Genomic DNA, 26,498 nt, shown 5'->3' on the forward strand with positions numbered 1-26,498 from the left:
GGAAATAACATTTTATATGAAAATATAAATTATCATAATGTGAGCCTACTGCGTGTCAATTGGTCTGGAACGTGTTAACCACATGGTCACTTGTTCAAGACCCGTTTTAGGCTATTTGTTCCATCTCAATTGCTTCACTATAACAAAGGGCTCCAGCGAATTTGGAACTTTTACTGTTGAAAAGCGATATCTCAAGTATAAATAACGTAAAGTTCACACACTAAAGGGAAGAAGAAAAAAAACTTTTGAGCAGAATTGTGTTTTTTTTTTTAGACACAACTGCAAACTTCAAGGAGTTGGTGTGATGGGAATCGGTGATGTCATCGGCCCCTCACCTTGCTTGAGGAATAATATAGGAGCAATAAAGAACAAAAGAAGAAACGTCTTCAGCATTACGGATTGAATAGAGCCCAACATATTGATTATGCTTCAGCTTGTTTACAGTTGTTGTGGGCTGCCCTGCGCCCCACCACTGATAACAGATTGGGAAAATGGAACTATGTAATTTCTCGTCTATTGTAGACCCACATCATGGTATGGAATCAGTTATATGTGGGTATCCTAGTCTGTTATTTCATGAAATTGGGAAGATCTCAATGGCATACTCCTTGTGTCCTCTCCCTCATCTCCTTCTCAAAACCCATTGGATTAGAAAGTCAGAGGTCCCGCCCCTCTGATCTTCTCCTCCAATGGGTTTTGAGAAGGAGGCATATTTCATTGAGATGTTCCCTATGTATTTTTCCTGTAGGCTAGCTGGTGATGATTATGTTGATGACTACAAACAATTATAGGTTATGTCTATTGGTGCTTTCAAGACAACTGGGAACCCAGAAAAGAACGAGGTCAAATCATGACGTCAGCTATTTTCAGGTCGAAGAATCTGAGCTCTAGAAAGCCATCAGTTTCCGACTCGGAATTCCAAGTTGGATGAACGTTCAAAAAGATTTTTCCCAGTCGGAGCTAGTTTTTCCCCGTCTTGAATGCACTGAAGTCAGAAGTCTGAGATGTCCGAGTTCCCAGGTGTTTTTAACGCGACAAATACCACAGACATGACAAAATGGTTCACTGTCTGTATGTGCGATACAAAACCAGGCACCCATTCATGAGACAAATTACATTTCAGTTTATTAAATAATCTTTTATTAAAAGGAAATACAATTGATACAAAATATATATCAAATAGCGCATACAACATAACACTACAAAAGTTCACAAAAATGTATAGGGAATTTAAAATATAAAAAAAATGTTCTACAGCCTAAACAAGTCTATATGCAATCAAGGATGAGTAGTGGTTATATTATTCATGTGTGAAGGAGTGGAAGCAAGATAACAAATTCCTTTAGCTGTAACTTTTGTCTTCTGGTAGCCACATAATACTATACAATAGATTTGGATGAAGATCAAGGACAGGGTCAGATTAAAGACAATAAAACAATACAGCATGGAGGGATTAAAATACTTATCAAATTATTGTGAGTATGTATGGATGGATAAATGGTTTTTATTAATACAGTGTGCAAGACTTATTCCCAACAGGCCTTTCGGGAAAATGCTTGCAAGAAAAATGTGAAGTCAAACACAGTTCATGGATTACCGGTAAGAATCATGCCAATTAAAATACTGAACAAAACCCACACATTTGTCAAAAAAGATCAACTCAACTTGGTACATGCGTTGGATTGGATTGTCTGATTTTTCTACTGGTGTTTTCATAAAGGATCATCAGTTATGTTAGGTATACATACTACTATATTTGGTTTAAAGATAATTGCGTAGCAGAAATATAAACTTCAAAAAAAGACATTCTATCTCAGTACAAATTGTACAGTATCACTCAGTCTTTGCACTGGGTTCATCTTTAAGTGGTAACTCCTCTAGTGCAGTGAGATGTCCAACCACAACTTGTTGGTCAAGAGCCAGTAATAAGCCTGGTTACTTTGTCCACATATTTCACTGGAGATGAATGCACACATGGAATGACTATGTCACACATGTAAAGCATCTGTAGGTACACAGACAAAAAGTAGGTTATCTGAAGGCCATGATTTAGTTCATGGGGCACATTCTTCTAGGAACTGTAGTATAAAAAAAACACATGCTCCACTCAGATTTACAGGAAATGAAGTTTATGAGAGTCAGCAAAATTGAAAAATGCTTATGTAACTACTTATAGATATACTGAAAAATACTAATGGAATGAAAGTAGAGTAGCATACTGAGTGTATTGGTAGTGAGAACCTCCTGTCTACTGCAATTACTTTAACTACAGAACTGCTATGCTTGCTACTCATTGTTTCATGATGGAATTGTCTACATACACATGACATTAACCATTTGAATACAAAAATAAAATAGATTTAACCACCACAGCTAGATATCGTTGAAGTTCTGATTGTTTGGTGAAACCGTCACGATTTTCAGATTTTCAAGCGCTTAAACTCAGTGTGAAGACTAGTCCAGTGACAGAAAATAAAACAGTTTACATAAATATTGCCAGTGTATATTCTACACACTTTACATATCAATCTACCCTCAGAAAAGTACAGCTTTCATAAGTAAATAAACAATATGTTAAGTGACTGTTTTACAGCAGGGAAATGCAGGTCTGAAGAGCTGCATGATTCTCTAACCTCATTCACCTTGATGTGGCCAGTGATCCAGTCAAGCTGACTGATGTACAGAAGCTACACCTGTTGGGCCGGTCACTGAAGAGAACTCTCTAGGACCCTGGTGGCCCACCTAGTCTCTTCCTTCCTGTCTCTGTGGTGGGAAGGAAAACTCCTGTCCTCTGGATTTTCTCGACTTCCTGCTGGTTTTCTCTTCTCCCTCTGGTACTTAAATCGATCCACTAATATCACTGATTGTTCTGAGAGTGTACACATCCGGTATGGTATGACAGGCTAAATCAGTTGCTCATTTGAAAGTAAGAACAAAAACCAGCAGACACTCAGTCCAGCCCCTGAGGACCAGAGTTACCCATCTCTGTTGGTGTTAAGTATCATAGGAGCCTGTTGATTGGGCTCAGCAGCTGCTGTCCTCCCTTTTCTCCTCTGGTAACTGGCGAACCAGGTGAGGGACGGAGCCTTTCGCACTGCCGCTGTGGGAGTGGCTTAAAGCCAGGTGCTGTCCACTGGGCACCTGTCTCGTCTCTGATAGTTCACTCCTGGGAGTTATCCTACAAGACAAGTTTGTAAAAAACAACCTTGTTAACAGTGGAGCGGACAAAACCTTTTGAAGTACGAATGTGTAGGTCAGAAAGTACTTGGGCAAAAGGGTGAAAGTATCGGTCTTTACCTTCCCTCTGGGACTCTGTGGAAGCTCTCTGAGCAGCTGCTAACCTTGCTGGAGCTGCCCTTCTTACTACGTCTCTCTGCCCCCTCTCTCCCTCCAGACAGGGCCTGTCCAATGGGCTGCCTCTCCCTGTCCCTCTCCCCCAGCCTGGAGCCACGGGTGGAGCTGCCCCTCTCCAGCTGCTCCCTGGCAGAGGCCTCAGATAAGCCTCTGACCTCAGAGAAAGAAGCCTGGCCCCGGATGGCCTCATGGTTGTCCACTGCTGAGGTGCCGTGGTTGCCTGTGGCTGAGGCACCGGTGCTGGTGCCCATGGACTTGGAGATGACCTTGAGTTTGTGGGAGCCGGGGTTGTAGTGGTTCTTCTTGTGCTGGACACGGCTGTTGTGTTTGAGGAAGAACTCACAGGATTCCTGGAGAACTCTGCGGCTCTCACTAATGGGGCTGGATAGAGAAATATAATTAGAACACAGTAGAATTATATCCATCTGCAATCTGGGAATGTTGCATACTGTAAAAACCCAAGTTTGCATTAGGGTGCCATTTGGGATACAATCCATGTAAAAAATATGATTTGTTTCAGCAGTTGAGAGACAGGCATTAGTGAAGTGTCCTTACTCTTTCTTCCTGGTCCTGTTGAAGAAGAAGGCCCATTCTGAGCAGGTCTTCTTGCTACTGACCCAGAACACAGCTGAGATCCCAACCACCAGGGTCATCAGGTATTTAATCAGGAATAGGGACAGGTCTGGACGACCAGACTCTGTAGTCTGAAACACAGCATTACAGTGTTATAAACCCGGGTGGTTTGAGCCCTGAATGCAGATTGGCTGAAAGCTGTAGTACATCACGGGTATGACATAAAAATACTTTTTACTGTTCTAATTACGTTGGTAACCAGTTTATAATAGCAATAAGGCACCTCTGGGGTTTGTGGTATATGGCCAAGCCCTTAGCCGTGGAATATTAGACATATACTACCAGTCAAAAGATTTAGAACACCTACTCATTGAAGGAATTTTCTTTATTTTTACTATTTTCTACATTGTAGAATAATAGTGAAGAGATCAAAACTATGAAATAACACATATGGAATCAGGTAGTAACCCCAAAAAAAGTGTGAAACAAATCAAAATATATTTTATATTTGAGATTCTTCAAATAGCCACCCTTTGCCTGGATAACAGCTTTGCACACTCTTGGAATTTTCTCAACCAGCTTCATGAGGTAGTCACCTGGAATGCATTTCAATTAACAGGTGTGCCTTGTTAAAAGTAAATGGTGGAATTTATTTCCTTCTTAATGCGTTTGAGCCTCGCAGCTCCACTTGGGTCCGTTTGAGCCAATTGAGCTGTGAAAAGGTAGGGGGGTATACAGAAGATAGCCCTATTTGGTCCATATTATGGCAAGAACAGCTCAAATAAGAAGAATGAAACGACAGTCCATCAATACTTTAACCTGTTGGGGGTAGGGGGCAGTATTGACACGGCCGGATAAAAAACGTACCCGATTTAATCTGGTTACTACTCCTGCCCAGTAACTAGAATATGCATATAATTATTGGCTTTGGATAGAAAACACCCTAAAGTTTCTAAAACTGTTTGAATGGTGTCTGTGAGTATAACAGAACTCATATGGCAGGCAAAAACCTGAGAAGATTCCTTACAGGAAGTGCCCTCTCTGACAAGATCTTGTTCTTCTTGTCTCTGTTTATTGAAGACTGAGGATCTTTGCTGTAACGTGACACTTCCTACGGCTCCCATAGGCTCTCAGAGCCCGGGAAAAAGCTGAATGATATCGAGGCAGCCCCAGGCTGAAACAGATTTGCGCGTTTGGCAAGTGGCCGATCAGAGGACAATGGGCTTAGGCGCGTGCACGAGTCGACCCCGTGCTTTATTTTCTTTCGTCTGTTTACCTAAATGCAGATTCCCGGTAGGAATATTATCGCTTTTTTTACGAGAAAAATTGCATAAAAATTGATTTTAAACAGCGGTTGACATGCTTCGACGTACGGTAATGGAATATTTTGATTTATTTTGTCACGAAATGCGCCGTGCTCGTCACCCTTCTTTACCATTCGGATAGTGTCTTGAACGCACGAACAAAACGCCGCTATTTGGATATAACAATGGATTATTTGGGACCAAACCAACATTTGTTATTGAAGTAGAAGTCCTGGGAGTGCATTCTGACGAAGAACACCAAAGGTAATAACATTTTTCTTATAGTAAATCTGACTTTTGTGAGTGCTAAACTTGCTGGGTGTCTAAATAGCTAGCCCTGTGATGCCGGGCTATCTACTGAGAATATTGCAAAATGTGCTTTCACCGAAAAGCTATTTTAAAATCGGACATATCGAGTGCATAGAGGAGTTCTGTATCTATAATTCTTAAAATAATTGTTATGCTTTTTGTGAATGTTTATCGTGAGTAATTTAGTAAATTTACCGGAAGTTTGCGGGGGGTATGCTAGTTCTGAACGTCACATGCTAATGTAAAAAGCTGGTTTTTGATATAAATATGAACTTGATTGAACAAAACATGCATGTATTGTATAACATAATGTCCTAGGTGTGTCATCTGATGAAGATCATCAAAGGTTAGTGCTGCATTTAGCTGTCTTCTTGGTTTTTGTGACATTATATGCTAGCTTGAAAAATGGGTGTCTGATTATTTCTGGCTGGGTACTCTGCTGACATAATCTAATGTTTTGCTTTCGTTGTAAAGCCTTTTTGAAATCGGACAGTGTGGTTAGATTAACGAGAGTCTTGTCTTTAAAATGGTGTAAAATAGTCATATGTTTGAGAAATTGAAGTAATAGCATTTCTAAGGTATTTGAATAACGCGCCACAGGATTCCACTGGCTGTTACGTAGGTGGGACTATTTCGTCCCGCAGACCCTAGAGAGGTTAAGACATGAAGGTCAGTCAATATGGAAAATTGCGAGAACTTTGAAAGTTTCTTCAAGTGCAGTCGCAAAAACCATCAAGCGCTATGATGAAACTGTCTCTAATGAGGACCGCCACAGGAATGGAAGACCCAGAGTTACCTCTGCTGCAGAGGATCAGTTCATTAGTTCCAGCCTCAGAAATTGCAGCCCAAATAAATGCTTCACAGAGTTCAAGTAACAGACAAATCTCAACATCAACTGTTCAGAGGAGACTGCGTGAATCAGGCCTTCATGGTCGAATTGTTACAAAGAAACCACTACTAAACGACACCAATAAGAAGAAGAGACTTGTTTGGGCCAAGAAACACAAGCAATGGACATTAGACCGGTGGAAATGTGTCCTTTGGTCTGGAGTCCAAGTTGAAGATTTTTGGTTCCAATCGCCATATCCTTGTGAGACGCGGTGTGGGTGAACCGATGATCTCCGCATGTGTATTTCCCCCACTGTAAAGCATGGAGGAGAAGGTGTTATGGTGTGGGGGTGCTTTGCTGGTGACACTGTCTGTGATTTATTTAGAATTCAAGGCACACTTAACCAGCATGGCTACCACAGCATTCTGCAGCGATATGCCATCCCATCTGGTTTTGGCTTAGTGGGACTATCATTTGTTTTTCAACAGGACAATGACCCAAAAACACCTCCAGGCTGTCTAAGGGCTATTTTACAAAGAAGGAGAGTGATGGAGTGCTGCATCAGATGACCTGGCCTCCACGATCCCCCAACCTCAAGCAAATTGAGATGGTTTGGGATGAGTCGGACCGCAGAGTTAAGGAAAAGCAGCTAACAAATGCTCAGCATATGTGGGAACTCCTTCAAGACTGTTGGAAAAGCATTCCAGGTGAAGCTGGTTGAGAGAATGCCAAGAGTGTGCAAAGCTGTCATCAAGGCAAAGGGTGGCTATATGAAGGATCTCAAATATATTTAGATTTGTTTAACACTTTTTTGGTTACTACATGATTCCATACGTGTTATTTCATAGTTTTAATGTCTTCACTACTTTCTCCAATGTAGAAAATAGTAAAAATGAAGAAAAACCCTTGAATGAGTAGGTGTTCTAAAACTTTGGACCGGTAGTGTACATTTACATTTGAGTCATTTAGCAGATGCTCTTATCCAGAGAGACTTACATTCATCTTAAGATAGCTAAGTGGAACAACCACATATCACAGTAAGTACACTTTTTCTCAATCAAGTAGCTATCAGCAAAGCTAGAAAGAAGGTGGGGGGGGGTCAAGAGCAATTGTGTTGTTTCAGGAATATTTTATTATTATCCTTTTTGGGAGGGGGATTATTTAAGATACTCTATGAAGAGGTAGGGTTTCAGGTGCTTTCGGAAGATGGGAAGGGACTGCTGTCAGGGGGAAGCTGGTTCCACCATTGGGGTGGCAGAACAAAGAAGAGCTTGGACTGGGCTGAGCAGGAGCTGGCCAAGAGACCAGAGGTGGCAGAACAGAGTGCTCAGGTTGGGGTGTAGGGCTTGAGCATAGGTAGGGAGAGGCAGTGTTCTGTAGGCAAGCACCATGGTCTTGTAGTGGATGCGAGCTTTGACTGGAAGCCAGTGGAGTGTGCTGAGGAGTGGGGTGACATGGGAGAACTTGGGAAAGTTTGAAAACCAGGTGGGCTGCAGCGTTCTAAATAAGTTGCAGGGTTTGATGGCACAAGTGGGAAACCCAGCCAGCTGTGAGTTGCAGTAGTCCAGACGGGAGATGACAAGTGCCTGGATTAGGACCTGCGCCGCTTCCTGTGTGAGGTAGGGTCGTCCTCTACGGATGTTGTAGAGCACCACACCCCCCCGTGCCTTATTGCTTAATGAGACCATTTCCATTTAAACGTCTGCCAAATATATTCATACATTTTACTGTGGCTGAAAGAAGGCATAAGAACAGCAATGATTTTTAACAACTATTAATTTTAGATGAATTTTGTAGTGGCATATCTTCATAGAGATATCAAATTATTATGAAAATGTTCTAGTGCTAAGCGTGTGTTACCTTGTGTGAGCAGGGAATGCTGTACTCCTGGCAACGGTCATTGATCCAGGTGTTTTCCCAGGTGGAGCGCTGGCTCTGTTCATAGATATAACACCCCTGCAGAGTGACCAGTGGCACCAGGTACAGACCACTGAACACCCCAATACGGATCATAAACTTCTTCAGCTTCTCCTGGTTCCTCTCATCGTGCTGGATCACCTGACGCACGTTGTTGAGCGACACGATCCCAGCCAGGAGCAGAGACAGCCCCACCACCACCCCGATACACAGCGGCGCCAGCACAAAGTACCTCAGCGTGTCCAGATCATAGAGCCCCACAAAGCACACCCCGCTGATGTTATCTCCCTCCACCTTGTTGAGAGCCAGTAGCATGACAGTTAGTGCCCCGGGGATCCCCCAGGCGACAGAGTGGAACCACACCGCCTTCTTCTCGATGGCCTCGCAGCTCCACTTGGGTCCGGCGGCCAGGAACCAGGTGATGGTGAGGATGACCCACCAGACGATGCCGGCCAGGGAGAAGAAGTAGAGTAGCATGAAGAGTAACGTACAGCCTTTACTCTGGGAGCCCAGCACCACCGTGTCCATGGCAGCCGGGTGCACCGCCTTGGATGAATGAATGAATAAATAGATTAACGAATGAATGACTACTTTTATGTTCCATAGAGAAGTTTTCTAGGAAAATATGTTTTTCCTCATCAATCTACACACAAAGCCCCATAATGACAAAGCGAAAACAGGTTGACATTTTTGCACATTTATTAAAATTTTTAAACAGAAATACATTATTTACATAAATATTCAGACCCTTTGCTATGAGACTCGAAATTGAGCCCAGGTGCATCCTGTTTCCATTGATCCTCCTTGATATGTTTCTACAACTTGGAGTCCACCTGTGGTAAATCCAATTGATTGGACAGCATTTCAAAAGGCACAGAACTGTCTAGATACGGTCCCACAGTTGACAGTGCATGTCAGAGCAAAAACCAACCATGAGGTCAAAGGAATTGTCCATAGAGCTCCGAAACAGGAGGGTTGTGTCGAGGCACAGATCTGGGGAAGGGCACCAAAACCTTTACGCAGCATTGAAGGTCCCCAAGAACACTGTGGCCTCCATCATTCTTAAATGGAAGAAGTTTAGAACCATCAAGATTCGTCCTAGAGCTGGCCGCCCGGCCAAACTGAGCAATCAGGGGAGAAGGGCCTTGGTCAGACAGTTGACCAAGAACCCGATGGTCACTCTGACAGAGCTCTAGAGTTCCTCTGTGGAGATGGGAGAACCTTCCAGAAGGACAACCATCTCTGCAGCACTCCACCAATCAGGCCTTTATTGTAGAGTGGCCAGACGGAAGCCACTCCTCAGTAAAAGGCACATGACAGCCCGCTTGGAATTTGCCAGAAGGGACCTAAAGGACTCTCAGACCATGACAAACAAGATTCTCTGGTCGGATGAAACCAAGATTGACCTCTTTGACCTGAATGCCAAGCATCATGTCTGGAGGAAACCTGGCACCATCCCTACGGTGAAGCATGATGTTTTTCAGTGGTAGGGACTGTGAGACTAGTCAGGATCGAGGAAAAGATGAACTGAACAAAGTACAGAGAGATCCTTAATGAAAATCTGCTCCAGAGTGCTCAGGACCTCAGACTGGGGTGAAAGTTCACCTTCCAACAGGACAACGACCCTAAGCACACAGTCAAGACAATGCAGGAGTGGCTTCGGGACATGTCTCTGAATGTCCTTGAGTGGCCTAGCCAGAGTCCGGACTTGAACCCGATCTAACATCTCTGGAGAGACCTGAAAATAGCTGTGCAGCGACACTCCCCATCCAACTTGACAGAGCTTGAGAGGATCTGCAGAGAACAATGGGAGAAACTCCCAAAATATAGACGTGTCAAGCTTGTAGCGTCATACCCTAGAAGACTGAAGGCTGTAATCGCTGCCAAAGGTGCTTCAACAAAGTACTGAGTAAAGGGTCTGAATACCTATGTAAATGTGATATTTATGAATACATTTGCTTTTTTTTTTTTATTACAACTTATTTTTTTGTCATTATGGGGTACTGTGTGTAGATTGATAAGGGAAAAAACAATTAAATCAATTTTAGAATAAGACTAATGTAACAAAATGTGGAAAAAGTCAAGGGGTCTGAATACTTTCCCGAATGCACTGTATTACAATACTTTAGACCAGTGTCCATAGGGCTCTGGGGAACTGGTCAAAAGTAGTGCACAATACAGGGGATTGGTTTCCATTTCAGACACAGACATTAACAGACCTTGTTGCAGGATGCATTGTTCCCCAGCAGGAAGCCAATGAAGTAGATGAGCGACACGAAGCTGTAGCACACGGCGTAGAAGATGATTGGCCGTTCGGGGTAGCGGAAGCGTTTGACATCGATGAGGAAGGTGAGAAAGGTGAAGAGCGTGGCGCAGAGGCAGACGATGGAGCACACCCCGATGAAGGTCTTGGCGAACTCGATCTCATGGGGCTTGAAGTACATGTTGGAGCAAGGGGGAGCGCAGTCCCCGGCACCCAGGAACGTGGCTCCCTGGCCGGGCCGAGTCTTCAGCTGAAGGGGGCACCAGAAGCCCATGTCCCTCTTGGCAGACAGAGAGGTCTTGGGTGTGGTCAGTCTGGTTGGTGGCAGGGCTGAGCCATCTGCAGAGTAGAGGCAATACTCCAATCTAGAGGAGAAAAAGTGGGGTAAAGAGTCAAAACCATAACTAAATGAATACCATTTCAAAACGTAGTGCTGATAAATGTAATAACGGGTCAACTGGCTGTTTGCAAGCAGTTTATAAACGTTTACTATTTGGTCATCTGAAAAATGTCAGGCATGTGCCTTTTCACCTGTAAAACTTGGCACAGTACAACACGCCTATGTATGTAACAGTTGTGGTTCAGTGAACCTCGCACACGTGATGAGTAACCTGGTCTGAGACCTGGAGAATTGAGTTCAACTCAGTCAGTCACATTTACCTGTCGCACTGCAGCTCCAGAGGCCAGGTGATGCCGAAGGTACCGATGTCCTTCCTGCAGTCTGACCTCACTTTCTCACACAGGTCACGACATGGCCGGATCACTTTGGTGTCCTCAGTGCATGCTGGGATAAAGGCCTGACACAGGAAGTGATGTACGTCTGGAGAGCAGCGCAGGTTGACCAGCGGCATGAAGGGCTATGGAGACAGGAGGGAGGGAAGGGGAGAGGGGGAGCGAGAGAGAAAAGAGAGGGAGAAAGGGAGAGAGAGAAAGAAAGAGGGAGAGAAAGGGAGATCAAGAGAGAGAGCGAAAGATAGACATAGATACATTCAGATTTTTATGGTTCAAGAACATACTGTAAATACTAGGGTTACAAAATTCCAGCATCTTTTCCTCAATTCAAAGGTTTTCCAGAAGTCCTGGTTGTAGTTTCTGGATTTCTGTCTTTCTGTCGTAATTCTAGGAATCTTCCAACCAGGATGTTGGGAAAACCTGTGAAAGTGACCTGAATTTTGCTACCCTAGTAAATACTAGTACTGTGCTCCTGTAGCTGTACCTGTAAGGATGGAGCTGAACAAATGGTCAGACATGTTTTTAATCCAACAACCAATATTGATTTCAACTAGATTCATCTAGACATCACAACAGTTTGTAATTAAAAAGTCAGTCAACGTGAGGTTAATGCTGTCACCCACGGCCACAATACAGTCCATGCAGTTCCCTTGCCATGGGCAGATCCAGAAATAGAATTGTTTTATTTTCCTGTACACGTGACTTGGTTGCAAACGATAAAAAGGCTACAGTACATAAGAGGCTGTAATGCACTGTATTATGGTGCCACACAAAGGATTCCTTTCACAGGCTGACTCGTTTTCCTTCGTTTCAACAGATTTGAGTAGGGGGGGGGGGGGGGGGCATCAGGAAATGACTCTGGGACTATTTGGAAACCAGGAGTCAAGAGGGATGTTGACTGGAATGGACAGAACTGTTGGGCTTCTGCTCAGTATCCATTCCATCACACTAAAGCTGCAGCTCTGATCTAACAACCGTTCGAGTTCACAGTGATTTCTACCAAAGCATGAATGGTTATATTTGGCATTGTTGAGTCACGCTAAACAGAGTTAATCAAAATAAACAGATCTTGTCGAAGTAACGACCATATCACAAAATCTTAAGATACCATCTGTAACGACTGCCACAAATCATTCCCAAAACAATTAGAACTGGATCCTTCAAAGACTACAGACTGTATCATGTGGCCATCTTAATCTAAGGGCCACTTGGTTTGGATCAGATACACCATGTTATCAAACAGTCCTGTTCAGTTTACAAATGCAGTTATGAAGAAAGAACTATGACTGCTGGAGGCAGTGAGTCCAGCCGATGTTTACACTGTATAAGCAATATTTCCCCAACAATCCAACCATCAGCACAGGGCCAATCTAACAACCACACTATTCAACGTTCTCTCCCTGCCTGTTTCCCCAGCTCCAGGCTGGCTGCAGGCCAGATCTAGATGGGGCCTGGGGAACTGGCTCTCCAACTGTATGAGTCCTTGTTTCACTTCTTTGGAGGTCCCAAACTCCATCTCAAAGAGCTCTTCTTAGTCGACAATCTGCCGTTTCTTGTATTTTTCTGTGGAGCCACTGTAAATAGTTATACATTTATTATGTATTGGAATTGGGGCCTCTGTATGTCCTCATTCAAAAAGAATGAGCCCTGCTACTGTGAATTTCCACTCAAGGTCCCTCAACTTTGGATAACAATGACTCAATGAACCTTTTACTGCAGTGGGCTAAATCAGGGTGACACAGAATGTTTCTTGGTAAGGCCTTAAACAAATATACTTTGAAACTAAAGTATACACCTCACACACATGGTTATGGGCTTTAAAAAGACACCTGTACCATTTCAGATATAGAGTTGAAATGTATTACATTTTGCATCCCAATATTACACTTTATATACATAACAGAAAACTGAAATATAACAAAGACATAGAAACACCGGATTTCCGTCAGTTAAAAAAATATGTTTATGAATTATTCAATTATGAAAATATGAATAACATTTCACTCATAAGGCTACTAGACGGCGATTTGGTCATTTGACTGCAGGAAAGGGCTGGCTACGCAATATGGCATCCTAACTTCAAAATGCATTGGTTGACTATGTAATGTATACTAAAAACATACTCGTTTTCACTCTATTTAGGTCTATTTCCTTACAGGTGCTGAAAGTGTTACTACTAAGCTGCCAAATACTAGTGGAATAGTGGCACATTGACATCGTAACAGGAACAATGCCCCTAAAGGAAAGGGCTATTCCTCAACCCGGAAAATCCTTTCGAATAACACTGAACAAAAGAGCAACAGGAGAGTCAACTTCATAACAATACCTAGATCCCATTATGGCACACTTTCCAACAGGCCATTTGGTCAGATTGTCTGTCAGCAGTAGGTACTGCATGCATCTATTACTTTAGATACCCAACACTGACATTTTGAAGTGAAGTAGTGAGAGACAAAGAAAGGAAGAGAGGGGGAGGTAGAAATAGAGAGAGTACAGTGTGGAAGGAATGCTGGCTAGTCTTTGTGTGAGGTAGGTGTGTCTCCCTCCCCTTCCTCTGCTAAATCAAAGGACGCCCCACACAACAAAGTACCCAGAGTTCCCTGTGGCTCCCTGAGGTTGTCCTGAAATAAGAGGAGCACCTCAGCTCAGCCTGATAGACATCCCACAAAGAGTCTTCCAGCATATCACTGTCTGCCCCACACTGATTTGAATAGAGTACAGGCTTAACTGAATGAGCCAGAAAGACGGAATGCAATATGACATTTTATTAAATAGTTTGAGGACTGGCCTTGTCTCTGAGAGAAGATCATCAAAGCCAGATGATGTGATGGCAGCTTGCCAAAGGATACCAACCCTACCGTTATGCTTGTTTACAATGAGGTTGGAACTCAATCATGGTTACATGAAAACACTGTGGAGCCGGCGTGAGATGCGGGTCGGAAAACATACCTCACTGCAGGGATGGGATATACCATTGTAGTCCAAATTTGACCTTTATCCACACTGTTCCATCAAAAAGATTGAAATACTGCTACTTTTCCAGGAAAACTGCCATTTTTGTCTTCATGCAAGCTACCAGTAGCCACAGCAGCCATTATAGAATGAACAACAAAAGGAGCTGATTGGCTGACACTGCCATTACAAAATGGCTGCGGTGACTACTGCTAGCTAGCATGAGGATGAAAAGGGACGTTTTTTGGGAAAACTAGCAGTATTTCAATCTTCTTGATGCATCAGTGTGGATAAAGGTAACATTTGGAGTACAATTTCAAAGCAAAAGAGAACATTCACACGGTAGTGACTCCTCTATTGAAGTTGAGGTATATCCCATCCCTGCATTTAGGTACCTTTTCCAACCCATATCTCACGCCGACTCCACGATGTCTTAATGTAACCATGATTGCGTTCTTACCTATGTGCTGCTCTGTGTAAAAAAAGCATAACAGTAGGGTCGGTCTCTTTTGGCAATGATGGCAGGTAGCCCTATGTGGGACTGCTGGCATCGGAACCCCCCCACTGGGGGAAAGGAGTTCCAATGACGGGCCTTAAGGTCATTATAACTGGTGGTGGTGGGGAGGTGGATGGCTGTCAAACTGTTGCTGAAAAACAGCAAGTGAGAGAATGAGGGTAAGTTGACATATAAATACCTTCCTAGATTTACACCCATTGGTTGAGAGAGAGGAAGGTGATAATTGCAAAAGTGAGTCCATAGGTTAAACAGCAAGCATGAGGAATGTGCATTATTGTGCCGTGCTTATAGGCTATAAGGTAAATAGGTGAATGACATTCCACACATGGCTAATAGGAAAGAGAAGAAACAAGACACTATGCTGACGTTGATACGTTTGTATTCACTCCCAGTATGCCTGTAGAATAGGAAACAAAAGCGAATTATGTTATGCTTACTGGATGAAGTTAAACGAGCATTCAGTCTTCTGATTGAACTTTCGTAAACTACATTATATGTAACTGAACACTGCAGCTACAGCGAGAGCAGATGGAAGACCTTTGAGAATGCTAAGACACACAAGCTTCAATACTCAGCTATCAAATCAAACTTTATTTGTCACATGCGCCGAATACAACAAGTGTAGACCTTACCGTGAAACGCTTACTTACAAGCCCTTAACCAACAGTGCAGTTCAAGAAGTTAAGAAAATGATTATCCATTATAAGAGTGCATTTCCTCTACATCTTAGCAAGTTCATAGAGAATGGTTTGAAAATTGTTATTTTAATACACAATTATCCTTTTGCACCTGTTGGATTCATGGCAAACATTTTGAGTTTTAAAAAGGCTTTTGTAGTTTGTAATTTCCACTTTGACATTTTAGACTTGATTTTCAATTACGAAAAATGTATCAAACCCTACAAAAATGTCCATTAATTATAATCCACATAATAAATAATTCACATTTCCTGTTGCTGCAGGATTATTTTGGGATAATTTTCCTGCTGTAGCAAACTGGCTCAAATTAAGATCCTACATCTGTAACAAACTGCAAAGTCATGTTTCCCTCTATGCTCCAAGTCTGATGGGAAATCTAAGGGTTTTATCACAGTGAGAAACACTCACCTCCATCCTGCTGGCTGCTATGTCCTGGTCATAGTGCTCCATCATGTTGGGGAAGAAGGTCATGTTGTAGAGCATCCCCAGGCAGCGATGCACCTTGATGGGTTCACAGGTAAACAGACTGTGGGCGTGGCAGCTCATCACCCCTATCAGTGCCAGGCACACCCAGACCAGCCAAGGTATCATTATGGTGACAGCCAGTTGTTAGGCTAAATTCTTTGTGTATAAACAGCTCTATTTGGTTCAGTGGAGGGATAACTTTATGTTGGAGGCCGGATCACTCTTCATCCACATTCCTCTAGGCTTGCTGAGGTCCTATCCATGGAGACAAAAGGAGTAATGACAGGTAAAACATTCCCCATCAGTCACCACGGCATCAGCACGGTGGCACGTTCGGAAATCCCAAGCTTTATAAAAGAACAGAGTATAATTTATCTGGTGTGTTTTGAAGGGCTAGTATGGAGTTTGGTTCCAAAGCATTAAAGGGCCAATGCATCAGTTTTTATCTCAGTATCAAATAGTTTCTGGTTAACAATTAAGTACTGTGATTGTTTTCAATTAAAGTGGTCCCCAAAAAATGATTAGCTTCTTAGCGAAGATATTTGCTAGGACTGTCTTGGAGTGGTCTCAGTGGGGAGGGGAAAACCAAAAACTAGCTGTTATTGGCAGAGAGGTTTGGAACTCTCTTTCTTATGGGTCTATTAACTGGTGATATCACCAGGCAGGCCAAAACTCCATCCCACGAAAACAGGCTGAAATTTCAGGTGGTGTTTTCAAACAGCTCTTATACTAAAAGGGCATTATCATCATTTTCACAATTTCACAGTATTATTCCAACCTCATAGTGTGGAAATATGTATGAAACACTGGGCCTTTAACGTCAATATTTTAAAAATCTTACTGATAAACTTGTCCTTATAAATAAGAATTTGTTCTTAACTGACTTGCCTAGTGAAATAAAGGTTACACACAGATAATTCATATTGATCTGAGTGGAATATTGCTAGTGAGAAATACATCTGTCCAGTCTCTTCTGCAGTGGAGAATAGATTATGTGGTGGAATTGCACACTGAATTGCAGACTAATTTAATAACAACATCAGCTTGTTGATACAGGCTTGAAACTTTAAGTGTCTTGTGAAGTCTGGTATGTAACAATGTCTGATTGGAGCATGCCACGCCATCTAATCTCACACAGGTAATCATTCACAGAAAGCGCTGTCTGGAATGCATGCAGTTTGCATTCAATAAGTGTATAATTTGCTGTACCTCAGAACATAAATCACTTATTTCACTTTTTCCATCTGCTGCAATAGCCATTTGCACTTTTGTATGGTTGTTTATTTGTTGTTTTATTTAGTTTACATGTGTGTGTTTGAGCTGTGGAGAGAATTGCTTTAAAAATAAACAAATCAATCAAAACTGATGTAATGATTATTATTATGATTTCACCAAACAATCGAACGTTTTGCTACTGTATCGATTGGCATATAGCGAACCACTTCATGACTGTTTCTATCATGTTCAGTAGTTTAGAATAGTTCAGCCAGCAAAAAAACATATTCGATTGCCAAATTAGACTACTAACAAAAATAGTACTGAGAAGGTGCTATTGAATAGTAAAATGTTTTGACTTGGTCACAAATCACGCACACTCCGGTCAAATTATATATATAAAAAATAAATAGAAAACATCGATTTTTCATTTTTAAAGTGAAAAACAACTACTTCAGAGTAAAACCTATTATCAAAAGGGCTAAGAAAATTACACTGCAGTTACATGGAATACTTAGAATATGTATATTTCCTTCCTACGTGTTTTTCCCAAATGGGAATTCGGAAACTCCATTTGTCCCCCATGTCTGGCAGCCAACTTCGGGAAGTGAGACTAGTAAATATCCCTGGCTTGGAAAGGGCCTCGATAAGTTTCAAATGTAACATTTGTTTAGACAATGACAGAAAAGTTACATAAATTACACTTACCCTTTCGTTGTTAGTTTTTCCTAAATAAAGGGCATCATTCCATTGCAATCCTTTCGGATTTTGCGACAATGTTTCCAGCGACTTTCAACTATTCTCCGCCTTCTTTCTTTCAGCTCCACATCCTGTCTGTCTCCGTGTCCGATACAACACCCCTACACAGTAATTCTCCGGGGAAATACTGGCCGTTGGCATATGCAGGTGCTATTATCAAGCGTAGACAGTGTAGCCACAAACATTATGTATTTTATAATGGTACTATTCAATGGAGATGGATAGTCCTTGAAGTCAGATAATACATGCATCTTAACGCTGCATCAACTTTGTACAATTCAATTATGACTTTTCTTACATTATTATATTTTTCACTGTAGGGGGAGAAGTTGTACATTAAAGATACAAAATTCACGTAAAAAGGCTCCAGATGAAATGCTGATCATGGTTGTATTGTGTGACTGACTGGGTTCACCAGCAGATGGCAGGAAGGGTTTTACGAAGCATAGGCCTACAGTGTATCATATTGTAGCCAATTTTGGGGACAAAAATCGGTTACAAAAAATCTAAATGTAATGCACAGGACTCAGCCTGCATCTTCATCTTGATGTCTGGAGACGTCTAGACACATAAAGATGAGAAGTCTTGAGTTGAGACACTTAGCGACTAGATAGTAGGCCTATCAGGTTATAAAGAACAAATGAGAGGCAGTGCACTACAGTAACTGCAGTCGTGTTCAGGGAGGGTCACGTTATCAACACAATAATAGCCTACAATCTCGGCTGCATTCTATACCTTCTAATTTTGGTCAAAGGTGCTGCCCATTCCTTTTTTCTCAACTGGGGGGGATTGGGTCTGGCAGCATAACACTTGACTTGCCTTCAGCAAAGAAAGATTTACTAGAAAACCTTTTACTTGAAAAACACTTCTATTCACGCTGTCCCGTCAGCAGCTGTTTCTTTCACCCAAGTAGCCTCCATCATGTACCTCTAAGTGGACGACCACTGAAACATCACGGTACAACATTAAAGATGCCTGGCTACCCAAAGTCCTTGCTCCGGCGAAACGCTACGCCACGCCCACTGACGTTAGTTTGGAGGAACAATGGAGCAGCTGAATAATTCAGTTTGTCGTCAGGCAAACATTAAAGTGATGCTCCAGAACTTTTGGATCATTTCAGCCAGTAGTTTTGAATGTGGTGCTCACAAGCCAAAACGGGTCCACGTTTTTTGTGTACTATGGAATCCAATGCTGTACTTTGTCATTCATTTTATAAGATATGTTACATTTTTGAAATTCGTATAAAATGTTATAAATCCAATTCGTACAATATGTTACAAATGTGTTGTGCTTAAGATCCCGAACTGCATCTTTAACTTAATCACACATGTATTTCACTCTTCTGTTTATCCCACTGGATCTTGTCTTGGACTATGTCCTGTTTTCTCCGTCTATGTCCACCAACCCTATCATGTTTCCTCACCATTCAGACCTAATTTCAATGTCTTAATCAGCGATATCAGAAACTTAAAGATATAGTAAGTCAAGGCAGAAGCTAGCAGATTCATTACTTACCAACAACAGCTGCAAATTCCAATAAAACATCATCAAGTTTTGAAGTTTACTTTCCTTGCTTTGTCTAAAAAACACTATCATGAATCTAGCGAATAATGTTTGTGGGTCAGCGTGCTGTATTTATTTTGTTTCAAATGTTTAATGGCACGTTTCTCATATTGGCTTTAGCCACGAAGGGAGCAGGCCACCTGCCCCGCAAGTGCAGGGGGTTGCCTAGCAACACCTGCCTCTGTGAGAGTCAAAGTCTGCATAGCAGGATAAATTCCCATGATTTGTGAATCAGTTTGAATCAGTTCAGAACGAACTGCTATAGCCACAGCTGACAGCTAAAATGACTTAGAAAAAATACGATTTCTGCTAATAGGGTGAAGTATCTAACAAAATAACTACATTATTGCTTTCACTAATCATAAACTATTTACATATAATAGAAATGTCAGTACATTTGTGGACAAAATTCTTAGTTAGCCTATTCAACCTTGAATTAGTCTTGATACCATACCTGGAGGGTGATGCATCATATTTTATATGTTATAAAGTTATAAAAAGCATTATCCAAGGAAAGGAAACAGATAACAAGTATTTTAGATTCAATCAGAAGTAACATTCTGCTCTCTTGTTGTTGTATGAAATCAACCTTTGCTCATTTACTTTCAGTGCCATGATAACTCTGCATCATAAATATTTTCCTTGGGAACTGATGGATTCAACAGAACAGGCTGTTCTCATTGGGATGAATCCAAGATAACTGTCATTGCCCAATACCAGCTTACTAAGTTTCAGCCTCACGGCTAGAGGGTAATGCCAAAGAACCCACGCCAAAGCCTGTGACAGCTTGTTCATTTAATTTTCCATGTGAAGTTGGGCTGAAGAATTTCTGATGTATTTGAAGTACTAAGCTTTATGACACAAATGTAGCTTCCGGGAGCAATGCATGATAACAGCTGCAGCACCTGTTGCTGACAATGGCATGTGGCACTGAATTATGACATAATCAACTTTGACTGTTCTGTTCCTGAATCATCGACAGTACATTTTCAAAGCTGGAAAGAGGGAAAGTTGGTATGAGGTATGCAGTGAATGTCAGTTCAGGGAGGCATCGTCAATCTTCCATCACTGCATCAATCATTGCTCACATGCCTACCCGCTGAACTCATGGCATGAAGCTGTTTCATCATAGTGTCCTTTTCAGTGGGACAGAAAGTGAATAGCGCAGAGGCTTGCTGGGACATAGCTTCAGAAAGTGGCTGGGGCTGGGGAATAGCTGCCGAGGTTGACAGCCAAGGTGTCTGTTTCTGAGGCTGTGTTGATCTGGCAATGACTCTGAAACCTGACCATGCACCTTACAGAATGACCCCAAATAATTTCCCCAGGGGGCACTTGATGTTCCTCAATCTTAAAGAGGCCGTTATACTGTCTCATAGACCCATCAGCCATGATTTATCAATGTATACTGAACAAAAATATATACGCAACATGTAAAGTGTTGGTCCCATGGTTCATGAGCTGAAAACAAATATCTACAAAAAGCTTATTTTTCTCAAAGTCTGTGCACAAATTTGTTTACATCCCTGCATTTCTCCTTTGCCAAGATAATCCATCCACCTGACAGGTGTGGCATGTCAAGAAGCTGATGAAACAACATGGTCATTACACAGGTGCACCTTGTACTGGGGACAATAAAAGGCCACAAAAAATGTGCAGTTTTGTCACACAACACAATGCCACAGATATCTCAAGTTTTGAGGGGAAATTGGCATGCTGACTGCAGGAATATCTACCAAAGCTGTTTCCAGAAAATGTAATGTTAATTTCTCTACCATAAGCCACCTCCAACGTCAGTTTAGAGAATTTGGCAGTACGTCCAAACAGCCTCACAATCACAGACCACCCCTGCCCAGTCATGTGTAATCCATAGACTAGGGCCTCATTTATTTATTTAAATTGACTGATTCCCCTATATGAGCTGTAACTGTATATTTTTCTTCATTGTAGTTTGATTGGTGTTTGTATTCCTCCCTAAAACTATGATTAGAAGAAAATGATCACATCCAAATGGTCAGTTCTTAGTTTCGATGATTAATCTACCATGTTGTTGTTAAAATGGTGTTAAGCAAAGATCACATTTAACAGAAAGGCACTATATACACAACAACTTGCTTGTGAGACCCACAGTTGGTCTATGACAAATGTGGCATAACATATTGTTTGTCTAAAGTGATGATTGGTGATCAATAAAGACACACAAACTTGTACAATTATCTGTTTTCTTTAGAAAGGGATCTAGATAACATGTATGGCATCGCTAAAAAGGCCTTGATGTTGAAAATATCTTAAATATATTCTTTACTACTCAAATCTGGTCAAACCTGTTCAGTGACAAAATCAGTATTGTTAAAGGACAATGTAAAGAGGTCCATCTATTGAAAAACTTCCAGATAGCGTGCTAGCATTTCCAGGATCCATACCTCTACATCATCACATGGAATGATTGTACAGATATAACTACAGGGCAACCCTTACTGAGGAATACCTGGGTAATCTGTCCACTGATACATGCACTGATGATGAAAACTTTGACGCATGTTACAAGAACAATGGACTCCGAACATTACTCAAAGTCTTCACCTAGGTTTATTTATACAACTGTACAATTCTTTGGGGGAAAAAATAGATGAAGAATGATAAATACATTCAGATGAAGGTCAAAATGTTCCCTGTACTTTGGCTCTGACATTTGGGTGAAAGATTAAATACAATGTATACTATGTGCACAATTCTGCCACCAGAGGTCATATTACCTTGAGCAATATCCTGAAGCATTTAGCCTATGAGGTATCTGAGAAGTCTGAGGAGCATGACTGACCTTTAACCTCTTTGTGTGGTTTGGACTGGCTAATACAACTCAATGAAATTAAAGTGGTGTTCGTCACTCTTTCCACTGGTCGCCTTCCTCACAGGACAGCTGTAAACCAACCTGAAACGCCAACCAACCTGAGCCAACCACAGTGACAGCATTGGCAATGGTATGATGTAGTAGGGTAAAAATAGAACCGTAACATTATAAGAGGCTCTGGAGAACCACAGTACAACACATAACCTCACACACAGACAGACCAACTGTCATTCATCTCCAGCCAAAATCAATTCCCAGAGAAGCCTATAGATTAGCACATCTAACAGGTAGTCAGTCAACAACTCTCTCATCTCTGTCTCCACTATGCTCTACACACACAAGATTAACAGTCTAAACAGTGGGGATGTGTATCTGGTAAATGCCCACTGCGATGTAAAGGAGAAGGACCAGGAGAAGAAGGAGTCCTACCAGGCCACTTGGTTGGACTTGGTGATGGAAACAAGACCAGAACAACAGTATGTATATCAGCATGATAGATAGTTTCATCAAATTTAGCTTTTAATCACTGTTCCAGCCGAGTGCTGGTGGTCATGTTCAATGTGTGCCACAAATTCATTATCATCATTCACTAAATGAACACATTTTCACAAAGATTATATTGGTCTTACAAATCACGTGTCTAAGAACAGCAAGAACAGCAGGACACTTTCAAACTGCTCTTTAAAACATGCTATTGCTTGAATCCAGGACCACATTGTTTGAAAACGACTCCTCGAGAAAGGAGACCTACAAGCAGAAACAGGTGGCTCATTTCTTGGTCCAGAGAAACCCCAGTCAGAGGATCAAGATGGGCACAAGGGGTGGAATGATGAAGGAGTACCAGCTGCCGTACAAGAACGCCCTCCGTGTGCCCATCTTCACTCCCAGCAAAGCCGCATCGCCCAAAGACCTGTACAGATCTCCCTCTCCATCAGAGTACAAGTCTATCATGGAATTTGAGACAATCGCCAAAGGAGTATGTTCAGATAAACAGGAGATTTTCGAAATCACTAAGGACTTACCTAAGGTCTCCCAACCTATCCGTGTTAACTTCAGGGCATCTAGTCTTATATCCCCAACACGTGAGTTTTCACACTCCTTCAGGGGTTGAAAGGGAAGAATGAATATAGGACGTTGGAGGTAAAAATGTAAAATCAGAGGAAATGATATCAGCAATGTGTAAATGGGCAAAGGGAAAGTTGAAGGGAATATTGATTTCTTTATAAAAGAGACTTTTAATTTTAACATATTTCTGGCTGTGAAAGTTATGTTGAGGGAGCTGTTAACATGTGGAAAGGATAAAGTGAATTTGAATGGAACAGTGCATGACACCATTTTCTGGGTCAGTATCATAGACATCATGGTCAGTATATTCAACCTAGGAAAGTTTTTTTATTGGCAAACCTCTAAGGTATTTTCATGGACATCAGCTAGTGCTGCGATACAAGGAAACAGAAGCTAATGTCGCCATCTAGTGGTGAAGCATCAGCATGGAAACGTATATGCCTTATACTATATGTAACATTTTGACTGGTGTACTGTGATGTGATCTGTAATGTAATAAATAAATAAAATAATAAAAATGAATCCAAACAAAGGATTTACTTATGGGATCTCATCCCCCACCCATTCAGTATGTATTTTCACAGGTGTGTTTATTTTATTTCACTCACAGACAGACTTGCCTATAGTGGACATCAGTGACAAAATTCTAAAGGTTCTGTGTAATTGAGCCCCACAGTGGTGTTATAACACCCATAAAACCTAGCGGTCAAACAGGGAAATGGTTCTAATCATTTTTCCCATAGGGAAATAAGGGCTGTGTTTCATTTAGGCTTACCCTGCCTGGCAAGACGTTTTGAAAACAATGTAAATATCTCTTGGACAAGTTGACTTTTATCAATATATTCAGCATTATTTACTCTCAGTTTCGAAAATGCTAATTATCATCAAAGTAGACATCATGCAAGACTGCAAATCCTTGCAAACTCCTGTTGGTCATATCTAGCTGACAGCTTTGCTAACAGGTATTGTGTCAATTTAAAACTTGCACAAGACAGTTCACAGTTTAAAGAAATATTGCCAATTTATTAATTACTACATTTAGCTAACATTAGATATTTAATCCAGAGATTATTACCTTTGCCTCGAATCGTCAGTCTCGTGCAAATCATCATGGTATTTGTAGCTCTTTATGGTAGCCACATTAGCAGCTACTTAGCATTCTTTTTTTTTTGGGGGGGGGGGGGGGGGGGGGGGGTAAATACAGGCAAATATATTGACAAAATTCACCTTTACACGGTTATCAAAACATCGCATCAGGGTATGCCAACACAAAACACAGCCCTTATTTTAAGTGTTTCTAAAATCCCTATGGGAAAAATGAATGGTGGAAAAACAATTGGAACCATTTCCCTGTTTGACCGCAAGGTTTTATGGGTATTATGACTCATACTGTGATACTATATACTAATTCATTTCTGTGGTAATGTTGTATTTGATAATGCAGTTAAACATCTACGCCACCAGGTGGCATAGTGAACATACAGTTACTACAGCGAAACAACTTGGTGTCACACAGTATACACTGAGTGTACAAACATTAGGAACACCTGCTCTTTCCATGACAGACTGACAAGGTGAATCCAGGTGAAAGCTATGATCTCTTATTGATGTCAGTTGATAAATCCACTTCAATCAGTTTAGATGAAAGGGAGGAAACAAGTTAAATAAGGATTATTTTTAAGCCTTGAGACAATTGAGACATGGATTGTGTGTGTCATTCAGAGGGTGAAAGGGAAAGACAAAATATTTAAGTGCCTTTGAACTGGATATGGTAGTACACTGCTGGGTTTTTCACCCTCAACAGTTTCCTGTGTGTATCAAGAATGGTCCACCACCCAAAGGACATCCAGCCAACTTGACACAACTGCGGGAAGCATTGGAGTCAACATGGGCCAGCATCCCCGTGGAACGCTTTCAACACGTTGTAGAGTCCATGCCCCGACGAATTGAGGCTGTTCTGAGGACAAAAGGGGGTGTAACTTAATATTAGAAAGGTGTTCCTAATGTTTGTACACTCAGTGTAGTTGCCCCACTCTGCAGAGTACTGCTGTCAAAATACAATCATATCAATCAGATTTAATTTTATATGTCACAAGAGGAATAAAATACAAAAGAATGAAGCTATATACAGGAAATACCAGAAACATAACACTGTGCATGGGTACGAGGTATTTGCATGTATGTACATAAAGGCAGGGGTAAAGTGACTAGGCATCACAGTAGCAGAAGCTGAATGATCTCTAGAGGTCCCGTCCACAGTCCTCCTAGTTCAAGTTCAGTTACAGTTCCACACCTCTGTCCCACCTTCCCACATAGGAACCTTGGCCACCCCGGGCTACTGCTTCAGCCTAGAACCAGCACCCTTGTCTGGGGTGGGGGGAAATTACTTGTTCCTGGGCGTAGATACAGCAGATAGAGGATTACCATGCCTCAAGGATTACCATACCAACCCAAATGTTACAGTTCCCACATAGGAACCTAAGATTTATTAAATATTGGCAGGGGGCGCTGTTTAGAAGCCACCAGGGAGCCTTTTCGATCCTATAATATTTATGTATTAATGTCTATATTTGTATTTGACAAGTATGTTCTATTACAGACATCATAATGCATACTTTAAAATTATATTAAGTGAAATGAACCTGAAAATGTTAAATAAAAATATTTAAAAAATATTCCTGAAAGCATTTTTGTTTTACAAATGTTACTGTCCCCACTACAACAAAGAAATACTTAAATACATGTCATTTTGTCCTTGAAAATGATTATTTTTTAAAATATAGTACAATTTCATTAATTCCTATGGAGGACTGCTCCTTCTAGGGAGTACCAATATGGCAGCCAGTAGCTTCAAAGCCTCTCATTGGCCATTACATAGCATGAACAATCCAGGGTTTATACACATCGTTATCTACTAAGGCCTTGCTAATCTCACAGCCACACAATGAGTCTCAACAGAACTTTGCAAGTTTTTTTCAGGATGCTGATAAAGCTTGGGCAGACACACCTGTCTTATCTATCCTTATCTAACTCACTTTATTGGGCTGACAGGCCAGATCCTGTTTCATGGGTAAACATTTGTCTCTTTTGAAAAGTCTGACATTATACACCACTATTTAAAAGGCACTGCCTCTG

The 26,498-nt window shown here is 41.5% G+C and overlaps 3 protein-coding genes across 4 annotated transcripts; 1 reads left to right on the plus strand and 2 right to left on the minus strand.

The window, feature by feature from the left end:
- Positions 1-1,122: 1,122 nt before the first annotated feature.
- Positions 1,123-1,366, minus strand: ytx2 (Transposon TX1 149 kDa protein; the record flags this gene model as incomplete). The annotated part of the gene is given in 1 exon segment (NM_001146490.1): positions 1,123-1,366. A coding segment is annotated over 1 exon segment (62 nt), but the record flags the coding sequence as incomplete, so codon positions are not given.
- LOC106605646 (frizzled-6) lies at positions 1,124-18,025 on the minus strand. 2 transcript variants are annotated; one of them, XM_014201515.3, is made up of 8 exons: positions 17,837-18,025; positions 15,857-16,168; positions 11,210-11,406; positions 10,506-10,914; positions 8,230-8,832; positions 3,910-4,058; positions 3,298-3,735; positions 1,124-3,178 (listed from the first exon to the last, which is right to left on the minus strand). In XM_014201515.3, exons 2-8 carry the CDS (start codon positions 16,037-16,039, stop codon positions 3,025-3,027), a joined length of 2,133 nt encoding a protein of 710 aa, XP_014056990.1. In that variant the 5' UTR covers positions 16,040-16,168; positions 17,837-18,025; the 3' UTR covers positions 1,124-3,024. The 2 variants fall into 2 exon arrangements, with proteins under 2 accessions (XP_014056990.1, XP_014056991.1); XM_014201516.3 differs by having other exon boundaries at positions 15,857-16,260; positions 17,837-18,024.
- Positions 18,026-22,507: 4,482 nt separating this feature from the next.
- Positions 22,508-23,931, plus strand: zmp:0000000930 (titin-cap). Its single transcript, NM_001139635.1, has 2 exons — positions 22,508-22,774; positions 23,007-23,931. Exons 1-2 carry the CDS (start codon positions 22,623-22,625, stop codon positions 23,407-23,409), a joined length of 555 nt encoding a protein of 184 aa, NP_001133107.1. The 5' UTR covers positions 22,508-22,622; the 3' UTR covers positions 23,410-23,931.
- The last annotated feature ends 2,567 nt before the right edge of the window (positions 23,932-26,498 follow it).

Source organism: Salmo salar, chromosome 05 (assembly GCF_965601325.2).
Source record: "Salmo salar chromosome 05, fSalSal1, whole genome shotgun sequence".
Lineage (NCBI taxonomy): Eukaryota > Metazoa > Chordata > Actinopteri > Salmoniformes > Salmonidae > Salmo > Salmo salar.

Excerpts from the sequence above, each read along its gene's own strand:
- LOC106605646 (XM_014201515.3), bottom strand. The coding sequence starts at position 16,039 with ATGATACCTTGGCTGGTCTGGGTGTGCCTGGCACTGATAGGGGTGATG. Across the intron at positions 8,833-10,505 it reads ACAATGCATCCTGCAACAAG|GCGGTGCACCCGGCTGCCAT; the intron begins GTCTGTTAATGT and ends CATTCATCCAAG. Across the intron at positions 4,059-8,229 it reads GCATTCCCTGCTCACACAAG|ACTACAGAGTCTGGTCGTCC; the intron begins GTAACACACGCT and ends GCTGTGTTTCAG.
- zmp:0000000930 (NM_001139635.1), top strand. The coding sequence starts at position 22,623 with ATGCTCTACACACACAAGATTAACAGTCTAAACAGTGGGGATGTGTAT. Across the intron at positions 22,775-23,006 it reads GAAACAAGACCAGAACAACA|GACCACATTGTTTGAAAACG; the intron begins GTATGTATATCA and ends GCTTGAATCCAG.